The sequence below is a fragment of the Salvelinus alpinus genome, chromosome 6, assembly GCF_045679555.1.
Source record: "Salvelinus alpinus chromosome 6, SLU_Salpinus.1, whole genome shotgun sequence".
NCBI lineage: Eukaryota > Metazoa > Chordata > Actinopteri > Salmoniformes > Salmonidae > Salvelinus > Salvelinus alpinus.
The window spans coordinates 42,697,845-42,719,522 of record NC_092091.1 but is presented as its reverse complement, the minus strand read 5'-3'; the positions used below and the strand labels follow the sequence as shown (position 1 = coordinate 42,719,522).

The 21,678-nt window shown below is 44.7% G+C and overlaps 2 protein-coding genes across 9 annotated transcripts in view; one reads left to right on the top strand and one right to left on the bottom strand.

Annotated features, from left to right (window-relative positions):
• LOC139577552 (ribonucleoprotein PTB-binding 2-like) overlaps window positions 1-12,281 on the top strand; it is a 71,511-nt gene extending 59,230 nt beyond the window's left edge. For 4 of the 6 annotated variants that reach the window (XM_071404608.1, XM_071404606.1, XM_071404609.1 and 1 more), the window contains 2 exons: window positions 593-805; window positions 6,155-12,281. In XM_071404608.1, the coding sequence (XP_071260709.1) occupies window positions 593-805; window positions 6,155-6,292 (351 nt within the window). In that variant the 3' untranslated portion in view covers window positions 6,293-12,281. Of the gene's footprint in view, window positions 1-592; window positions 806-6,154 lie in introns of those variants that run through there. The other 2 variants (XM_071404610.1, XM_071404611.1) reach the window with 1 other exon arrangement.
• The window catches only part of LOC139577550 (tyrosine-protein kinase JAK1-like), an 81,826-nt gene continuing 69,879 nt past the window's right edge, over window positions 9,732-21,678 (bottom strand). For all 3 annotated transcript variants that reach the window (XM_071404602.1, XM_071404603.1, XM_071404604.1), the window contains 4 exons: window positions 20,708-20,880; window positions 19,760-19,877; window positions 17,959-18,069; window positions 9,732-13,687 (listed from right to left, as the gene is read on the bottom strand). In XM_071404602.1, coding sequence (XP_071260703.1) covers window positions 13,580-13,687; window positions 17,959-18,069; window positions 19,760-19,877; window positions 20,708-20,880 — 510 coding nt within the window. In that variant the 3' untranslated portion in view covers window positions 9,732-13,579. The remainder of the gene's footprint in view (window positions 13,688-17,958; window positions 18,070-19,759; window positions 19,878-20,707; window positions 20,881-21,678) is intronic.

Genomic DNA, 21,678 nt, shown 5'->3' with positions numbered 1-21,678 from the left:
GCCTCTCTTTGCGCAGGGGTACGTCATTACACACCCCTTCCTTCTCTAGATGTAGTATAGCCGTGATGTAATATACATTACCATCAGCACTTAGCCTGTAGCTTGGACCACATGTCCCAGGTTACATCTAACACTGTCCCATCCCTGCTTTGTAAATAACCCAGCACTATATCCCATCCTTGCTACGTCTCTCTCTGGTTAACTGTAGTGACCTCCACTCGCCCACCTTAGCTGCTCCTTCCTATCCCCCCTCCCTGAGTCTATCCCCCCTCACCCTCCCCCCCCTTCTTACCCCCCCCCACACCCCCGTAGGGTGTAATTCATCCGAGTAGTTTGTCAGTGAGCCACTGGTGTGGAAGGCCTGTGCTCTTTCGATGCTGGTGTGTTTATTTGGAGATGACGACCCTACCCTAACCCAGGACATGGATATCCTGCTGGGAGAGGCTGTCCTTCCACACCAGAGTGTTGCTGTATCTGTGTGTGAAATAACAGGAGGTGGATGCAAATAAGCCCCTGTTTGAGTTTCTCTGTGCGGTCAGTAACTCTGTGTGTGTGTGTGTGTTCTCTCTCTCGTTCTCTCTCTCTCTCCTAGGAGGCTGACGTGTGTAAGCCGCTGGGTGTGTCTCTACATGCGGTCAGTAACAGTGGTGCCCAGTCGGTGCTGCCAGCCTACAGCTCCATCCCTATGATGCCAGGCTTCATGACCGTGCCACCTCCCTCCACACACACACTCCCACCCAGCCCTGTCACACACACTCAGAGTGCCCACGCCCAAGCGGCCAGCGAGTGGAACCAGTATTACTATGTAAGTCGCATGATGGTGATTTTATTCCAGATTTTTTGGGTTTGTTAGAGACAGACATCATTATGGCAAGTCTTAAACGTTAGATGGATGAGAATTTTGCCCTGTATTCGCTGCCAGTTTGGAAGCCTTTGTTAAGGCCTCTAGAAGTGGAAGTGATATACAACACCAACTATTCATTAATATGCTGTAATGTTTGTAAACACTTTACCTAGCAGCCAACCTGCTTGCATCAATCCCTTGTAATTACAGTAAAATACAAACACCTCCCCTCAGCGAATTTACAGCAGTGTACTGTGTCATTACATAGTACTTGCTTTGATACCGTATTTATATTACAGTAGGTGTACTGTAATATGAAATACAGAATTTTACTTGCCACTGAGCGGCCTGTAAGCTACTGTCAAATTCACGGTAACCCCTTTTACAGTGCAGTGTAACTTGTTTTTTAACATTCTGCTATAAAGAGTAAATGTTTAACTTAAGAAAAAAACGAGTTTTCCCATCTCAAGAGGTTAAATAAACAAATTGCCATAGTGAGTGCATATTAAGTGGCAAATAAAGTAACAGGGTTGACCATAACAGAGTGGACTGTAACAGGGTTGACCATAACAGGGTTGATGATTTCATCTTAAATCAACCATAAATCCCCCTGTGACAGGAATGGAAGCTTGTTGAGTGCAAAAGCGAGGAGCAATTGAATGCAAGCTTCGTTTAAAAAAAAAATTCTAGCCTGTCTATCTGTGGGTAACAGGGTTGGTGTGATATGCTCAATCAGCTCAGTTTTCCACCACAAAACACCAGAAAATCACCAAAAAGAGCAGAACCAGCTCACCTGCTTTCACACTGATTTGTTTTTGAAAAAATATTTTAAAAGGAAAAGTTTCACCATATTAAAATGAGAATTCAGTTCACGTAACAGGAATGACCTTAAAATGAAAGACAGTTTTTGTTTCTACCTTTTTAAAAACAATCACATGAAAAAAATCATCTTCAAAAATAAACAGGTTTTACGATGATGGCGACAACTGGAGAAATTGTGGGGTTAAGTGGTTTAAAATGTTCTCAGACGTCACAGAGGATGCGCAAAGGGACATGTCAAAATGCAGATGTTGGGCACTTTAGAAAGTCTTTATTTATATAAAAAAAAATCGGATTTATAGAAATTTCTATGTGGTCTATGTTAATTAAAGGCCACTCCGTTTAACATAATGGGCTTTTAAAATGTGTGTGCAATTTCTACTTAAAATATCAAAGGGACGCAAAAAGCACTTATTTCGTGGAAAGACCCAACTATATAAGTTATTTAGAAGAAGCAGGCGTAGTGTAGAGTCAGTACTATGCTTAGTACTTACAGTACATGAGCAAAAGTATGTGGACACGTCAAACATTTCATTCCAAAATCATGGGCATTATTATGTTGGTCTCCCCTTTGCTGCTATAACAGCCTACACTATTCTGGGAAGGCTTTCCACTAGATGTTGGAACATTGCTGCGGGGACAATTCATCCCAAAGGTGTTCGATGGGGTTGAGGTCAGGGCTCTGTGTAGGCCAGTCAAGTTCTTCCACATTGATCTCGACAAAACATTTCTGTATGGACCTCGCTTTGTGCACGGGGGCATTGTCATGCTGAAACAGGAAAGGGCCTTCCCCAAACTGTTGCCACAAAATTGGAAGCACAGAATCGTCTAAAATGCCATTGGATGCTGAAGCATTAAGATTTCCCTTTACTGGAACTAAGGGGCCCGGATCATGAAAAACAGCCCCAAACCATTATTCCTCCTCCATCAAACAGTTGGCACTATGTATTTGGACAGGTAGCGTTCTCCTGGCATCTGCTAAACCCAGATTCGTCCAATAAGTGTGATTCATCACTCTAGAGAACGCGTTTCCACTGCCCCAGAGTCCAATGGTAGCGAGCTTTACACCACTCTAGCCGGCGCTTGGCATTGTGCATGGGGATCTTAGGCTTGTGTGCGACTGCTCGGCCATGGAAACCCATTTCATGAAGCTCCTGACGAACAGTTCTTGTGCTGACGTTGCATCCAGAGGCAGTTTGGAACTCGGTAGTGAGTGTTGCAACTGAGGACAGACGATTTTTGCATGCTACGCTCTTCAGCACACGGCTGACCTGTTCTATGAGCTTGTGTGGCCTACCACTTGCTCCTAGAAGTTTCCACTTCACAATAACAGCACTTACAGTTGACCAGTGCAGCTCTAGCAGGGCAAAAATTTAACAAACTGACTTGTTGGAAAGGTGGCATCCTATGACGGTGCCACGCTGAAAGTCACTGAGCTCTTCAGTAAGGCCATTTTCCTGACATTGTTTGTCTATGGAGATTGCATTGCTGTGTGCGAGATTGCATACACCTGTCAGCAATGGGTGTGGCTGAAATGGCCACATCCACTAATTTGAAGGGTTGTCCACATACTTTTGTGTATATATAGGGTATTAAATGTTAGTAGATGCATTTTCCTTGCAGGCTGTACTAGTAGTATGAGTGCGAGGCGCCAGCCCAACTTCCTGAGTGTGTGAAGTGTGCGAGAGGGGGAGAAGGACATTAGGAGAAAAGCTGAGCTGAGCAGACAGCCTAGTGGGAGGATTTACCCAGACACTGGAGCTGAACTCTGTCTCTTAAAATACTGACTTAAAATAATACTCTATTTTGTACAGACACACTCTCCACCTGCTCCTCCCGTCTCAATCTCTCCCCTCCTCTTCCCCTCTCACTACCAGCGAAGATGCAAACACTGGGGACCCAGGTAGTGAGATCAGACCAGAAATGGGACACATACCCGATGTCTGGGTGTAGTCTGTCTCAACCACATACTGTGCTCAGTGGACTGAAGTAGATGGGACAGTATATGTACATGCAGTCAGGTCTGGGGTTGGGACGGTATATGTACATGCAGTCAGGTCTGGGGTTGGGACGGTATATGTACATGCAGTCAGGTCTGGGGTTGGGACGGTATATGTACATGCAGTCAGGTCTGGGGTTGGGACGGTATATGTACATGCAGTCAGGTCTGGGGTTGGGACGGTATATGTACATGCAGTCAGGTCTGGGGTTGGGACGGTATATGTACATGCAGTCAGGTCTGGGGTTGGGACGGTATATATACATGCAGTCAGGTCTGGGGTTGGGACGGTGTATGTACATGCAGTCAGGTCTGGGGTTGGGACGGTGTATGTACATGCAGTCAGGTCTGGGGTTGGGACGGTATATGTACATGCAGTCAGGTCTGGGGTTGGGACGGTGTATGTACATGCAGTCAGGTCTGGGGTTGGGACGGCGTATGTACAGTGGGGAGAACAAGTATTTGATACACTGCCGATTTTGCAGGTTTTCCTACTTACAAAGCATGTAGAGGTCTGTAATTCTTATCATAGGTACACTTCAACTGTGAGAGACGGAATCTAAAACAAAAATCCAGAAAATCACATTGTATGATTTTTAAGTAATTAATTTGCATTTTATTGCATGACATAAGTATTTGATCACCTACCAACCAGTAAGAATTCCGGCTCTCACAGACCTGTTAGTTTTTCTTTAAGAAGCCCTCCTGTTCTCCACTCATTACCTGTATTAACTGCACCTGTTTGAACTCGTTACCTGTATAAAAGACACCTGTCCACACACTCAATCAAACAGACTCCAACCTCTCCACAATGGCCAAGACCAGAGAGCTGTGTAAGGACATCAGGGATAAAATTGTAGACCTGCACAAGGCTGGGATGGGCTACAGGACAATAGGCAAGCAGCTTGGTGAGAAGGCAACAACTGTTGGCGCAATTATTAGAAAATGGAAGAAGTTCAAGATGCCGGTCAATCACCCTCGGTCTGGGGCTCCATGCAAGATCTCACCTCGTGGGGCATCAATGATCATGAGGAAGGTGAGGGATCAGCCCAGAACTACACGGCAGGACCTGGTCAATGACCCGAAGAGAGCTGGGACCACGGTCTCAAAGAAAACCATTAGTAACACACTACGCCATCATGGATTAAAATCCTGCAGCGCACGCAAGGTCCCCCTGCTCAAGCCAGCGCATGTCCAGGCCCGTCTGAAGTTTGCCAATGACCATCTGGATGATCCAGAGGAGGAATGGGAGAAGGTCATGTGGTCTGATGAGACAAAAATAGAGCTTTTTGGTCTAAACTCCACTCGCCGTGTTTGGAGGAAGAAGAAGGATGAGTACAACCCCAAGAATACCATCCCAACCGTGAAACATGGAGGTGGAAACATCATTCTTTGGGGATGCTTTTCTGCAAAGGGGACAGGACGACTGCACCGTATTGAGGGGAGGATGGATGGGGCCATGTATCGCGAGATCTTGGCCAACAACCTCCTTCCCTCAGTAAGAGCATTGAAGATGGGTCGTGGCTGGATCTTCCAGCATGACAACGACCCGAAACACACAGCCAGGGCAACTAAGGAGTGGCTCCGTAAGAAGCATCTCAAGGTCCTGGAGTGGCCTAGCCAGTCTCCAGACCTGAACCCAATAGAAAATCTTTGGAGGGAGCTGAAAGTCCGTATTGCCCAGCGACAGCCCCGAAACCTGAAGGATCTGGAGAAGGTCTGGAGGGAGGAGTGGGCCAAAATCCCTGCTGCAGTGTGTGCAAACCTGGTCAAGAACTACAGGAAACGTATGATCTCTGTAATTGCAAACAAAGGTTTCTGTACCAAATATTAAGTTCTGCTTTTCTGATGTATCAAATACTTATGTCATGCAATAAAATGCAAATGAATTACTTAAAAATCATACAATGTGATTTTCTGGATTTTTGTTTTAGATTCCGTCTCTCACAGTTGAAGTGTACCTATGATAAAAATGACAGACCTCTACATGCTTTGTAAGTAGTAAAACCTGCAAAATCGGCAGTGTATCAAATACTTGTTCTCCCCACTGTACATGCAGTCAGGTCTGGGGTTGGGACGGTGTATGTACATGCAGTCAGGTCTGGGGTTGGGACGGTATATGTACATGCAGTCAGGTCTGGGGTTGGGACGGTGTATATACATGCAGTCAGGTCTGGGGTTGGGACGGTGTATGTACATGCAGTCAGGTCTGTGGTTGGGACGGTGTATATACATGCAGTCAGGTCTGGGGTTGGGACGGTGTATGTACATGCAGTCAGGTCTGGGGTTGGGACGGTGTATGTACATGCAGTCAGGTCTGGGGTTGGGACGGTATATGGAGAAGGTTTAGCGAGGGGTCTGGATCTTACAGTAAGTAGCGGTGTTTACTTTGTCTCTCTCTTTCAATCTCTCTCCACCCTTCAATCTCATATCGTCTTCTCTCTCTCTATCCCCGTTTCCTCTCTCGCTCTCTCTCTCTCGCTGTCTCTCAGAATCAGGCTCGGGGGCAGAAGCGGGAGTACCCTCACTTGGCGGTGCAGAATATGGCATCAGAGGGCGTGTATGTGGGGCAGCACTCCCAGGGGCTGGGGGGCCAGTACGCTGACTACTTCAAGAAGAAGCGGATCTAGAGATGACCTATGACCCCTGGCCTCCCTCTCTCTGACCTCCTGCACCCTAACTCCTAACCCCTACAGTACATACACACAGTCTCGGGTTTAGTGTTGTACGACGTTGGTAAACACACACACCGTTATGTCGCTTTTGTCCTTTTTCAAGCCTTAATTCTGAACTATTACTCTCTTCTCAGTTGATGTGTAAATGTTTATTGACAAATAATCTGTACATTGTTTGTAATGTATATATGAGCTGCTTTTGTATTTTATGGCCAATCAGTCAGTCTGCCTTGTTGAAGGCCAGTCACTGTGTAGTCGGGTTTCTCTCTCTCTGTGTTTCTACCTCTCTGTGTACTCTTTCTTCAAAATGGGGGAAACTGTACAGTGTTGCACACAGAGTTGCTTTGATGCCTTCCTGTAACTGACGTGTTTTTCTCTTCCTCGGTGTCTTTCTCTTTTTCTGACTGCCTCAGTGTCTCTTTTTATCTCTCTTCGCGGAGACCTTGACTTGGCGCGTGTGTGTGTGTGTTTGTGTGTGTCCGCGTGTGCGCGCGCGTGCTTATTTGTTGTGCCGTGCTGTAAGCGTAGGAGTGATCAGCCATTCCCAGGGTACAAGGCGGCGGGGCTACCGTGGAAACTCAGAGACACAGGAAGGGGGACATCCAATCACTGCTCTTAACCTTTAACAATGGACACTAACCCTAACGTAGCAGGTGTAAAAGAAACGGCTGAAACTAGATCCTCTACATACTGGACTTGACGAAAAGAAGGGGGAAAAACTGTCGGGGGAGGTTCTCTTCTGCGCTGTTCAACCAATCCAGTAAATGTGGAGGAGGAGTTAAGATGGAGTGTTTCTCAGGTGTCTCCTTGTTAACATGCAATAGTGGAGCTCCCGGCTCTCTTTCCATTTCCCCTGAAAACCCGGAACATCCGTTTGTTGGGGACTCGGCAGATGCTAATGGACACTTACAAAGGCTGGGCTGGTCTACTAGCAAATTAATGGGACACTTAAACGTGGTATCTTATAGCCATTAGAATAGTCACCGAGTGAACACTTCTTTGTGCCCATATAGCTATGTATTATAACTTGCTTGTGGATGGACACTTCCTAGGCCTTCTTATGGCCCTGTGTTTGTGATAGCTACAGGTTTGAAACCTTCCTGTTTATAATGGCTGTTTGTTTTCTGTAGGGGCCATGGAACAGTGGCTCAGTCGCTAAACGCAATAAGGTACGCAGGAGGAGGTCTCCCAGGTTCTCCCAGGTTTTCCCAGGTTCTTCTCTTCTTTTCCTGCTGTTTAAAAAAAATAAAAAATGCGGTGGACTTTTCAGGACGGGAAGGGCTCTGGAGACACAAATAAACCAACCGACACTTTAATACCGCTTAATAAGCTGCCATTAGAAATGAAACCGAAAACAGAAAGACTCAGGAGAGTAGCCATGTTGAATTATCTCAGAGATGTTGTGGACTCCAGGGTTGGAGTCAATTCTATTTTGACTCAGTCAATTCAGGAATTTAAAAAATCCAGAAGTTTGTAATAATAAGTCAGCAATTTTCATCAAGCAATGAATCTAATGTCAATTCATCCCCTTAAGATTCATGTGGTACAGTGCAAGTGAAAAGGCCCTGAACCCAACCCTGGTGATCTGACAGAGGGGGTGCTAGGGGTATGAAGGCCCCAGGAAAGGGGCTGAGCCTGAGACCCAGGCAATAACAACAACTACTGCACCAACAAATAAATATGTGTTTTAGTGCTGTCATATATCCTCATGCTCTCAATGGGCGAAGCATCTCAAAATGATATTAGTGTGTGACTGTACATTATTTAAACCCTTTCAATGCTGTTACACTGGCTTAAAGCCACACTTCTATTTTTACTGTGTGTGTGCACGTGCGTGTCTGTGTGAACTGCCCAGTAGGACTTGGTTTTTCCAGCCAGCTGATTGCTCTCTCCCACCAAGCAATGCTTAGAAGTGTGTGTGTGTGTGTGTGTGTGTGTGTGTAGCTTCTTTATTTCTTTGTGTGTGTGTGTGTGTGAGACCATAGGAGTCTGTCTCTGTCAGTGGCTGTAAAAGGCAGACCCAGGCAGTAAATACTGTCTGTCTGCCACGTATTCAGGCACATTAGGCCAGTCTGTTGTTTTGATAGTGTTTTGGTGATTGTATTAGCTATTCTCGGCAGTCTCCCCCCCACTGCAATTACCGCGTGTGCCACGGCGCTATGCAGAGCTCTGTGTGTGAGTGATTTTGACCTGCACATTTTCTCCCTTTGCCTATAGCAGGTCCATAGGTTTTTATAGTTATTCAGTCTAGTCTAGTCTAGTCTGTGCTTTTTGTGTGTGTCTGAATGAGTGTGTGTGCGTTAATAACCTGCTTTTGGCAGGTATGAGGGGAACAGACAACAGCGAGGGAGAGAAAGAGAGGAGAGAGGGACAGAGAAGGAAAAACAGGTCCTGCTGCTAGCTCAGCCTGCGTTTATTGGCACCGTCGTTCCATTTTAATTCCTCTCTTTCTCTCTGGTCGGTCTCTGGCTGATGGGTGTTGGCTCTGTGTGTGTGTGTGTGTGTGTGTGTGTGTGTGTGTGTGTGTGTGTGTGTGTGTGTGTGTCCGTCCAGAATTGAGCCGAGGGCTCCTACAGTAGGCTTCAGGACAGGTCCGTTACCGTTTAATAATAGGGCTGATAATCACAGCACAGTTACCTCTGCAGGACATCTCTCTGTCTGTCTCCTTTAGGAAGTATTCCCTATAGTCTTGCATATACACTGTATGATGTGCCAGTTCAAAAGAAATCCCGGATTTGAGGGGGTAAATTAATAATCAGCAGTGTAACTGGCCTCAAGGGCCAGAATTGAGCGTCTTGAGCGCTTTTAGCTTTGCTGGTACTAGAGACCTGACCAGAGCTTGCAGTTATGGAGTCTCCCATATATATATTTATCTGTTGTGCCTATCTCTGCATGTTGCCAACCAGGCGTATCGTTATATTGATTGTAAACCAGATTCTTTACCCCTGAACTACTCAGTCAGTGTTGTAGGAGAAACAGTTTAGTTGACCTGTGTGTAGGCACGGTGCATAGCGGTGACACAAGTGTTGGTACTACACTGGGTGAGCCTGCTGCACCTAGGGTACTGAACCATATGAACTGTGTGTGTGACCACAAAGCTTTGCAATACTGAAGTCTTTTAAGACTGAACAGAACATTTAAAAAGCTGTAGACATAGATTGGGTGTGCTTTTTGCTTTGTATGGTTTTCTTTGAAAGTATGTGGATTTTTTTCTGACCTAAAATCTCTACTGTAGATTTTGCAATATTTTATATCACAACTACATTGATATTGCTTTACTGTGAATAACTTATTTCTAGAAGCAATTGAATTTTAGCATGCATATTTACTGCTTTAATCTAGAAGAAACTCTAGTTAATATTGCATCAGACTTTAGGAATTTGACACACCAAACATATTTTGGGGGGGTGATTTTATTCATTTATATTGTGCATTTATTTATTGTCTTATTCCTCTGAAAAATAGATTTTGTTTTCTCTCCTTTATGAGCAAAAAGAATTGTCTTTTACATTCCGGAATAAACATGGACTGAAAAAAATTCAAAATGGCTCTCATTCACTGGCTCCCTATCTGAGAGCACACATGGTCTGTCCCTAGTTTAAAACCATAGAAATAGAATGGATAGAACTCACTCCTATTTCAATAACCTGTTGATTGTTTCAAAGTAAAGCATCTGCTTTACACACATTGCCGAAAACATCGGATGCCTCTTCCCGATAGAAAAGAAAATCTTAACGTTCTTATCAATATCACATTTTCCACCTTTTCCCATTGTAACGAGTGCTACTGTTTGTGTCTGCATACTGGTAAGATACCTGTCTGCATACTGGTAAGATACCTGTAAGTCACGTAGGCCATGTTGGATGAGTCACATTCATTTCATGAATTATATATGTTCCGCTAATTTCTATTTCTGTGGTTTTACCTGTTAACTGGTCTTTAATCAGACCTTTTTATAGGCTCTTTCATGCTGACCACACAGTTCGCGTTACACATGCACGAGCGTTGCAAAACAAATATAATGATTTCATCCAAACTATTCACACGCGTCAACAAGCGTCTGCGTAGCCAGAAACTAAAATAGAACTTGGTGCTGTTTGACGCATGACACGCTGAAAGTCCCGCCTCTCCCATCTTCTCATTGGTTTTTAGAAGCATACGTGCAGTCGGAAAGTATTCGGACCCCTTTACTTTTTTCAAAATGTATAAACTGTTTGCAAATGTATAAAAAACAGATACCTTATATTAATATAAGTACTCAGACCCTTTGCTATGAGACTTGGAATTGAGCTCAGGTGCATCCTGTTTCCATTGATCGTCCTGGAGATGTTTTTACAACTTGGAGTCCACCTGTGGTAAAATCAATTAATTGGACATGATTTGGAAAGGCACACACCTGTCTATATAAGGTCCCACAGTTGACAATGCATGTCAGAGCAAAAACCAAGCTATTAGCTAGAAGGAATTATCAATAGAGCTCCGAGACAGGATTGTGTCGAGGCACAGATCTGAGGATGGGTACCAAAAAATGGCCTCCATCATTCATAAATGGAAGAAGTTTGGAACCACCAATACTTCTTAGAGCTGGCCGCCTGGCCTAACAGCAATCAGGGGAGAAGGGCCTTGGTCAAGGAGGTGACCAAGAGCCTGATGGTCACTCTTAAGGAGCTCCAGTTCCTCTGTAGAGATGGGAGAACCTTCCAGAAGGACAACCATCTCTGCAGCACTCCACCAATCAGGCCTTTATGGTAGAGTGGCCAGATGGAAGCCACTCCTCAGTAAAAGACACATGACAGCCCGCTTGGAGTTTGCCAAAAGGTACCTAAAGACTCTCAGACCATGAGAAACAAGATTCTCTTGTCTGATGAAACCAAGATTGAACTCTTTGGCCTGAATGCCAAGCATCACGTCTGGAAGAAACCTGTCACTTTCACTACGGTGAAGCATGGTGGTGGCAGCATCATGTTGCGGGGATGTTTTTTAGCAGCAGGGAGTGGGAGACTAGTCAGGATCAAGGGAAAGATGAACGGAGGAAAGTACAGAGATATCCTTGATGAAAACCTGCTCCAGAGCTCTCAGGATCTCAGACTGGAGCGAAGGTTCACCTCCCAACAGGACAATGACCCTAAGCACACAGCAAAGACAATGCAAGAGTGGCTTCGGGACAAGTCTCTGAATGTCCTTGAGTGGCCCAGCCAGAGCCCAGACTTGAACCTCATCGAACATCTCTGGAGAAACCTGAAAATAGTTGTGCAGCTACTCTCCCCATCCAACCTGACAGAGCTTGAGAGGATCTGCAGAGAAGAATGCGAGAAACTCCCCAAATACAGGTGTGCCAACCTTGTAGCATCATACCCAAGAAGACTCGAGGCTGTAATTGCTGCCAAAGATGCTTCAATAAAGTACAGAGGACAGGGTCTGAATATTTATGTAAATGTGATTTCAGTTTTTTTTTATAACTTTGGTAAAATTTCAACATTTTTTTTTTGCTTTATCATTATGGGGTATTGTGTGTAGATTGATGGGGAAAAAACGATTTATTCAATTTTAGAATAAGGCTGTGATTTTGATCCAGGGAAAAAAAGGACCTTGTGCATTTCAGTAAAATAACAACCGAAGGCTTATATCCCAGCAAGCTAGCTAGCTAAATGTCCATGAATGTTTCATGTATTTCGACCTGTCCCTAAATGTAATATAGTTGGTTCAGAGTTCGTTTAGATTTTTCAAACTGCGGATGGACAAAAATCAACAATGCGTGCGCGTGCCCGGTGTAGTCAGCATGTTTCTCTTTTGTCTCCTTCCTTCTGTCCATCCATCCATCCACACACACACACACACACACACACACACACACACACACACACACACACACACACACACACACACACACACACACACACACACACACACACACACACACACACACACACACACACACACACAATCTGTCATTCTGTAGAATTAAAAAAAATTATAATTTCAATAAAAGACAAATGCAATATCTGACATACACATTATGGCTATACTTAAGAAGCTGTTTAGAAATCTGAGCAGAGTACAGTAAAGTTTGGGATTAAAATATGTAACGCTATACTGCCCTCAAGTGTCCCCTCACAGGTATAACATGTTCCACTAATTCTATTTCTGTGGTTGGACCTGTTAACTGGTCTCAAATCAGATTGTTTATAGGCTCTTCTTTCATGCTGACCCCACCACCAGCGTTACGTGCACGAGCGTTACAAAATAAATGTATACATGTTATTCAATCATTTCATCCAACAACAACAGAATGTGGAACATCGCATGATGGAAGAAACACCAGAAAGTTCTTCGGCTGGTTCTAGTTCCGAGGTGGTTCTAGAGTATTCTATCCAGGATCCAGGGTTCTGCGTTTAAAGAGGAGCTGCAACAGGTTCGGTCTTAAAAAGGGGAGGTGCAGCTGTCTGGGCTTGACTGATACTGTCATCACCCATCCATTCTCCCTAATGCAATCCAACCCACTGCTACAGCATACTGTATCCCACACATCTTTCACCACTCCCAGAGAGGTGGCTTGGATCCATGCCGTCCCTGGTCCGATGGGGCAGGGTGTGAATGTCAGAATCCTAGTCACTTAAATACATGTGGTTGGCTTTTTCACAGTGTCATCTTCACAGTGGCCGCAGCAATCCTTCACAAAGGAGCTCACATAGACCTTTTCTCTGTGAAGGATCATGGTATATCTTAAACAGGTCCAACTGAGGACCTCTCTCCCTCTCTGGGTATAATGATTATGATACAAGTCCATACACAGAGTACATACTGCATGTGGCAATATGAAAAAGGCGGAGCTGATGCGCTCTAATAAAAAGGTGAAAGGTCACACTGCGGTAGCTCCCAGGTGGCATATCAGCCGACGGACAGCTCACTGGCTGGCTAGTGGGCTCATTCATCTGTCAACGTGACTGGGGACAGTGTCACATACAGTGAGGGGTCAAAGCTACGTGTTGGGATGTGTTTCATTCTATACGTTATGTATGTATTCATCCATATATTATGTGATCTATAGTAGAGCATCTAAAAACAAAAAGTGAAAATATAGAGGAAGTCACCGACACTGTGAAATAAAGTGTCTTGTAGCACTGATTCCGATACATGTGGGTTTTTAGTCCAGGTCACCATAGTCTGTGACCCTTGACCTTTCACTCTTTACTCCTGAGATTGTCTGTGTGATAGGTAAGGCGTGTCGGTGGTTGCCATGTTTTACAGGCTGCTGTTGGTGAGCATGCGGGTGAACTCGTCAATGAGACTCTTGAAAGTGATCCTTTTCGCGGGGGTGTTCTCCCAGCACTTCCTCATCAGCTCATACACCTGCAAAAACACAGAGAAAATAATCATTATCACTCGAACATCAGCTCGTACACTTTCAACACTCACACAGTCAGATTACACACAAAGATGTCTAGTCATGCAATTTCTAGTATTGCCGAATTCCTTTCTATTCAATCTGTATCGCGGAAGTTCAGCGTGACAGCTTAATTGAAATTTAAAGGCAATGTTCCAACGTTAAGCGGAGACTACATTCGCAGTAAACGCTACACATGTCAGCTCAATAGGAAATTAACTTAAAATGTAAATTGTGCAATCTGTAACGCTTCAGCGATACAGATTGAATAGAGCCCTTAGTCTTACGATAATGTAAAGAAACTACAGTTTTTATTGACAAAGAGCACTTTTCTAGCTCCATGAATTACTGAAAATACATTCTCAGAGGATGGTAAATTGAGTGACATATTGAGGAGAGAGAGCATATTGTGAGTGGTGGGGGGACTAAACACCGGTAGGTAGCCACAGTGCCTTCGCAAAGTATTCAGACCCATAGATATTTTTCCACATTTTGTTATGTTTCAGCCTTGCTCTAAAATGGATTAAACAAACAAAAAAGAAACTCAGCAATCTACACACAATACCCCATAATGACGAAGCGAAAGAGGTTTTTAGAAATTTTTGCAAATATATTAAACAGAAAAAACATACCATATTTACATAAGTATTCAGACTCTTTGCTATGAGATTCAAAATTGAGCGCAGGTGCATCCTGTTTCCATTGATCATCCTCGAGATGTTTCTACAACTTGATTGGAGTTCAGCTGTGGTAAATTCAATTGATTGGACATGATTTGGAAAGACACACACCTGTCTATATAAGGTCCCACAGTTGACAGTGCATGTCAGAGCAAAAACCAAGCCATGAAGCCGTAGGAATTGTCAATAGAGCTCAGAGACAGGATTGTGTAGAAGCACAGATCTGTGGAGGGATACCAAAACATTTCTGCAGCATTGAAGGTCCCCATAAACACAGTGGCCACCATCATTCTTAAATGGAAGAAGTTTGGAACCACTAAGACTCTTCCTAGAGCTGTCCGCCCGGCCAAACTGAGCAATCGGGGGAGAAGGGCTTTAGTCAGGGAGGTGACCAAGAACCCGATGGTCACTCTGACAGAGCTCTAGAGTTCCTCTGTGGAGATGGGAGAACCTTCTAGAAGGTTGCAGTACCTGACAGAAGGAACCATCTCTGCAGCACTCCACCAATCAGGCCTTTATGGTAGAGTGGCCAGACAGAAGCCACTCCACAGTAGAAGGCACATGACAGCCCACTTGGAGTTTGCCAAAAGGCACCTAAAGACTCTCAGACCATGAGAAACAAGATTCTCTGGTCTGATGAAACCAAGATTGAACTCTTTGGCCTGAATGCCAAGCATCACGCCCGGAGGAAACCTGGAACCATCCCTACGGTGAAGCATAATGGTGGCAGCATCATGCTGTGAGGATATTTTCAGCGGCAGGGACTGGGAGACCAGTCAGGAACGAGGCAAAGACGAACGGAGCAAAACCTATTCCCCTTCAGGAGACTGAAAAGATATTGCATGGGTCCTCAGATCCTCAAAAGGTTCTACAGCTGCACCATCGAGAGCATCCTGACTGGTTGCATCACTGCTTGGTATGGCAACTGCTCGGCCTCCGACCGCAAGGCACTACAGAGGTTAGTGCGTATGGCCCAGTACATCACTGGGTCCAAGCTTCCTGCCATCCAGGACCTCTATACCAGGCGGTGTCAGAGTAAGGCCCTAAAAATGGTCAAATACTCCAGCCACCCTAGTCATAGACTATCTATGCTACCGCCGTACCGGAGCGCCAAGTCTAGGTCCAAGAGGCTTCTAAACAGCTTCTACCCCCAAGCCATTAGACTCCTGAACATCTAATCAAATGGCTACCCAGACTATTTGCATTGCCCCCTCTTTTACACTGCTGCTACTATGTTTATGATCTATGTATAGTCACTTTAATAACTCTACCTACAGTTGAAGTCGGAAGTTTACATACACCTTAGCCAAATACATTTAAACTCAGTTTTTCACAATTCCTGACATTTAATCCTAGTAAAAATTCCCTGTCTTAGGTCAGTTAGAATCACTACTTTATTTTAAGAATGTGAAATGTCAGAATAATAGTAGAGAACTATTTATTCCAGTTTTTATTTCGTTCATCACATTCCCAGTGGGTCAGAAGTTTACATACACTCAATTAGTATTTGGTAGCATTGCCTTTAAATTGTTTAGCTTGTGTCAAACGTTTTGGGTAGCCTTCCACAAGATTCCCACAATAAGTTTGGTGAATTTTGGCCCATTCCTCCTGACAGAGCTGGTGTAACTGATTCAGGTTTGTAGGCCTCCTTGCGCGCACCTGCTTTTTAAGTTCTGCCCACACATTTTCTATAGGATTGAGGTCAGGGCTTTGTGATGGCCACACCAATAACTTGACTTTGTTGTCCTTAAGCCATTTTGCCACAGCTTTGGCAGTATGCTTGGGGTCATTGTCCATTTGGAAGACCCATTTGCGACCAAGATGTAACTTCCTGACTGATGTCTTGAGATATTGCTTCAATATATCCACATCATTTTCCACCCTCATGATGCCATCTATTTTGTGAAGTGCACCAGTCCCTCCTGCAGCAAAGCACCCCCACAACATGATGCTGCCACCCCCGTGCTTCACGGTAGGGATGGTGTTCTTCGGCTTGCAAGCCTCCCCCTTTTTCCTCCAAACATAACGATGGTCATTATGGCCAAACAGTTCTATTTTTGTTTCATCAGACCAGAAGACATTTCTCCAAAAAGTACAATCTTTGTCCCCATGTGCAGTTACAATACAAACCATAGTCTGGCTTTTTTATGGCGGTTTTGGAGCAGTGGTTACTTCCTTGCTGAGCGGCCTTTCAGGCTATGTCGATATAGAACTTGTTTTACTGTGGATATAGATACTTTTGTACCCGTTTCCTCCAGCATCTTCACACGGTCCTTGCTGTTGTTCTGGGATTGATTTGCACTTTCGCACCAAAGTACGTTAATCTCTAGGAGACAGAACGAGTCTCCTTCCTGAGCGGTATGACGGCTGAGTGGTCCCATGGTGTTTATACCCATGGTATAAACACCATGGTATAAACACCAAACACCCATGGTGTTTATACTATTGTTTGTACAGATGAGCGTGGTACCTTCAGGCGTTTGGAAATTGCTCCCAAGGATGAACCAGACTTGTGGAGGTCTACAATTGTTTTTCTGAGGTCTTGGCTAATTTCTTTTGATTTCCCCATGATGTCAAGCAAAGAGGCATTGAGTTTGAAGGTAGGCCTTGAAATACATCCACAGGTACACCTACAATTGACGCAAATTATGTCAATTAGCCTATCAGAAGCTTCTAAAGCCATGACATAATTTTCTGAAAATAGTTGTGCAGCAACGCTCCCCATCTAACCTGACAGAGATTGAGAGGATCTGCAGAGAAGAATAGGAGAAACTCCCCAAACACAGGTGTGCCAAGCTTGTAGCGTCATACCCAAGAAGACTCGAGGCTGTAATTGATGCCAAAGGTGCTTCAACAAAGTACTGAGTAAAGTGTCTGAATACTTATGTAACTGTGATATTTCCAATTTTTGTTTTTGTAAATTAGCAAACATTTCTAAAAACCTGCTTTTCCTTTGTCATTATGGGAAAAAAACGATTTAATACATGTTAAAATAAAGCTGTAACCTAACAAAATGTGAAAAAAGTCAAGGGGTCTGAGTACTTTCCGAAGGTAGGTAAGTAGGTAGATCCAGAGATACTTTTGAGGAGATGGGAAACTCCATTGCAATCATATTAACGGCCATTGTGTACGTTGCCCATGCTATGCCAATGGGCCGTGCGGTGCATTCTGGGCGATTCTGGGACAAGGACTGAATGGGAGTCAATTGGGCGCTAGTTCAAAAACCCAACATTAGCATGAATTTCATCAACAAGAAGTACAACATTACAAATATTTTCAGAGATGTGAGATAATTACATAATGCTTTATGTAATATTGTATAGTTTTGGAATTGTGACATTATGTACCTTCGGAGGAAAATAGGCACTTTTCTCGACTCATACCCTGACTTTGAGAAGGGATTGCGTGACAATTAGCTTAGCATCCGCGTGACGCAGCATGACAATGTGAACGTGATTGGTCGACAGTCTGCTGGGTGAGACGTTATTCGTTCCTCCATTCGTTGTCCAACGGGATTCCTATTTCCTCTTTTCGCTAATATCTCTGGTAGATCTTACCGTTCCAGGACAACTATCAGGACGGGGCAGCCTCTTCCCCTCCTCCAGCACCTTGACCAATCGCGTCACTGTCATCTGGCCCTGAGTAGGACCAATAATCTTCAGGAACACCTGTTGGACAAAGAGGGGGGAAGGGGAGAAGAGATGAGTTGCAATGGAAACACAATGAAACAAAATGACTCCTCCCATCTAGCCAGTGAAGACAGGACTGACAGTCGGCTCTGACAAGAGATTTTCCGGAAGTGGATTTTACAATCCTCGTAACCCATAGTGATATTAAATATTAGTGAAAGCGATATTACTGTGCAGCCGAGACTGAAAAAAATGTCCTATGTTGATGTCGTGCACATCGGTTATGAGTGTTTCAACCTCTGTGTTGAGATGTCATGCTTTTACTGCCATTTCCTGGTTTTAAAGAGCACCAAAAAACTACACTACCACGAGCCTTAGTGTTTCTGCCGCCACAGAAACAGACCCTGGATCTGTTCTAACGCGACTCTAAACAAGAGGTAAAATCTCACATAATATGGACAACTTCGTTATCTGCCTATGGGAGATAACGCAACGGACAAATTCTGTTTGTGCCTGTGACAGTGCTATCGAGCACCATCATGTGTTCGCTAACAGATCTCAAGGTTTATTTTATTTTATGGTAATTATTATATTTTTGTTGTTGTGTATAGTAACTTAGCTAGCTAACAAATTGGAAACAACACCATGGCCAACCAACAACTACCATGTTTTAAAAAATGTACAAGAAACGCCAGAGACTGTAGAGAAAGCGAGACACCCCACTCACTCATTTCTTCTGATGCCCCCGCCCCACAGAGGGGGTGCCCTCACTGGCTAATTTTTTCTGGCGGGTAGAGCAAGCGGGAGGGGACAATAAGTAGCTGTTCCCTCTTGCGCCAGATAATATGGAGGAAACACGAGCTCATGCAGGAAAAGCCTGCTCACGCGAGAGAGGAAACGGCCACTTACACAGACAGAAACCTGGCCAATTTTTTTCAGTGGTAAACGGCCTGAGTAAACCATATTTACCCACCATCTTTGGGAATGATTCCAATGGCTTATATCGGCTCTGTGATTGGAAGATACAGACCGCAATGCTGCATGGGATGAGTAGTTTGTTTCTCCACTAACTCTGGTACAGTATGTACACAGTCTTGTACCCTTGACTTTTCTTTCATACATCACTGTTTTTTAAAAGTGATTTCTACTCTTTTAAATTAAATGGATCCCCCCAGAAATGTTTGCTAAAAGAGGGGCGGGGCCCCTACCGAGCCCTATAGAGTTGTATTGTTGATGCATTGTCGTTGAGACAAAGCCAGTCAGAAGAAAATAGTCAAACTTAAACCACTGCATTCCATCTACAATTCTAGAACCTGTTTCAAAGCAGTCTCTTAATGGTGGCAACTAAAACATATAAGATGGTAATAGCTATTGATTAGCTATCAATCGTTAACCAGTTTCTGTGAATTGAACAGTGTGGTAAAGTGTAGGAATAAGCCTTAATGGATATGTAATGATCATGGCTACAGGGTGTTGGTTAGGGAGGACATATTGGTATAGCTTGTCTGAGCAATCAGGGAGTTGGAAGGGTGTGTGTGTGTGTGTGTGTGATGGCACAGGCTAGCAGGAGTGGGCAGAGCCCCTTGGCGAGTCATTAGCCACCCTGGGAATAGACTGGCGCCACCTGCCTCGATCAGTGGGATGGAAGTCTGTGCTGCCAGGCCTAGGTGTGTGTGTGTGTGTGTGCGTGCGTGCGTGCGTGCGTGCGTGCGTGTGTGTGTGTACTGACCGGCATGGGGCTGATGGCGTTCTCACAGTAGGTGAGCAGCTCGTACATGGTGACACCGAAGGACCAGACATCAGAGGCCAGGTAGAACTTACAGTGGACCAAACACTCAGGGGCATACCTGGTACATGGGAAGACAGAGGGATAACACACCAACATACATCACACTCTCTGTAAATCACTATCTACACAGAGACACAAACTCTCAGGAATCCGAAATACTCTCTCTTTAATTCTTAATAGTCTAAGCAGTTGGAGGGGGGGGGGGGGTTACGAACTGACATATGGAATTGTTTTAAGATGGTCATAATAAGGATCATTTAGCTATTTGATTTTTGAATTTTTAATAAAATATTGAATTTGGTCTTTACTACTATAGCCCAGAGAAACGCATTGAATAACACATTCATAAACGGCAAAGTTTTGAAGTGTTTGTCCTGTATCTAGGACATATAAGAAAGCTCAGGGAATAGTGATTTCTTTCTTCACATATTTAACCCCTTTTTTTGGGTAGACACAAAACTACCTACAGTATATACCTCCATTCATTGTTATCCCGTACCGGATTTAACCTTCAGACGAGTCCCGTGACCCTTGTGGGGTTCGTAGAGCAAAATGGAGAACACCATCGTGTTCGCGAGAGTCCTCCCTTTCCATAATATTTTGGAGGTCAAACCATTACAGACATTTTCATGAGAACACAAGACTTTCGGGATGTCTCACGGTCTGACAAACACCGCTCTGGCTCTGCCAACTTTCACTGCAGATGCGGAAACATCTCTCTGGCTTAAAACGGACAGATTTGATGGGGATTGTTTTGATTATGATACTTTGATTGGCGCACAGATGCGTCAATCGACCCTCGGAGGTTAAAACACAGACATGGGGCCAGAAGCGCTTGCGCCAGGTGGGATAAAACAACAGTAGTCCGCAGTAGTCCAGTCCTCTCACCAGTACACAGGGCTGTCCAGGTCATCTTTGACTGTGTAATACCCCTCGTTTCCCTTGATGCTCTTGGTCAGGCCGAAGTCTCCGATCTTCACCGTGCTCTCGTTCTCCACCAGAACATTCCGGGCTGCCAGATCCCGGTGGATGTAATTCCGAGATCCCAGATAGTCCATTCCCTGGAGAGAGGGGAGGAATTTATCCTATTATATAACTATCAATAACATCACCATAATGTTCCCATAACCAGGGCTAAGGGTCAGGGTTCAACACGAAGCTAGGGTTAGGGTTAAACACGATGCTAGGGTTAGGGTTGGACACAAAGCTAGGGTTAGGGTTGGACACGAAGCTTGGGTTAGGGTTGGACACGAAGCTAGGGTTAGGGTTGGACATGAAGCTAGGGTTAGGGTTGAACACAAAGTTAGGGTTGAACCGGGATGTGGACATGAAGTTAGGGTTGGACACGAAGCTAGGGTTAGGGTTGGACCGGGATGTGGACATGAAGCTAGGGTTAGGGTTGGACACGAAGCTAGGGTTAGGGTTGGACACGAAGCTAGGGTTAGGGTTGGACACGAAGCTAGGGTTAGGGTTGGACACGAAGCTAGGGTTAGGGTTGGACACGAAGCTAGGGTTAGGGTTGGACACGAAGCTAGGGTTAGGGTTGGACATGAAGCTAGGGTTAGGGTTGGACACGAAGCTAGGGTTAGGGTTGGACATGAAGCTAGGGTTAGGGTTGGACACAAAGTTAGGGTTAGGGTTGGACATGAAGCTAGGGTTAGGGTTGGACACGAAGCTAGGGTTAGGGTTGGACACGAAGCTAGGGTTAGGGTTGGACACAAAGTTAGGGTTAGGGTTGGACATGAAGCTAGGGTTAGGGTTGGACACGAAGCTAGGGTTAGGGTTGGACATTAAGCTAGGGTTAGGGTTGGACACGAAGCTAGGGTTAGGGTTGGACACGAAGCTAGGGTTAGGGTTGG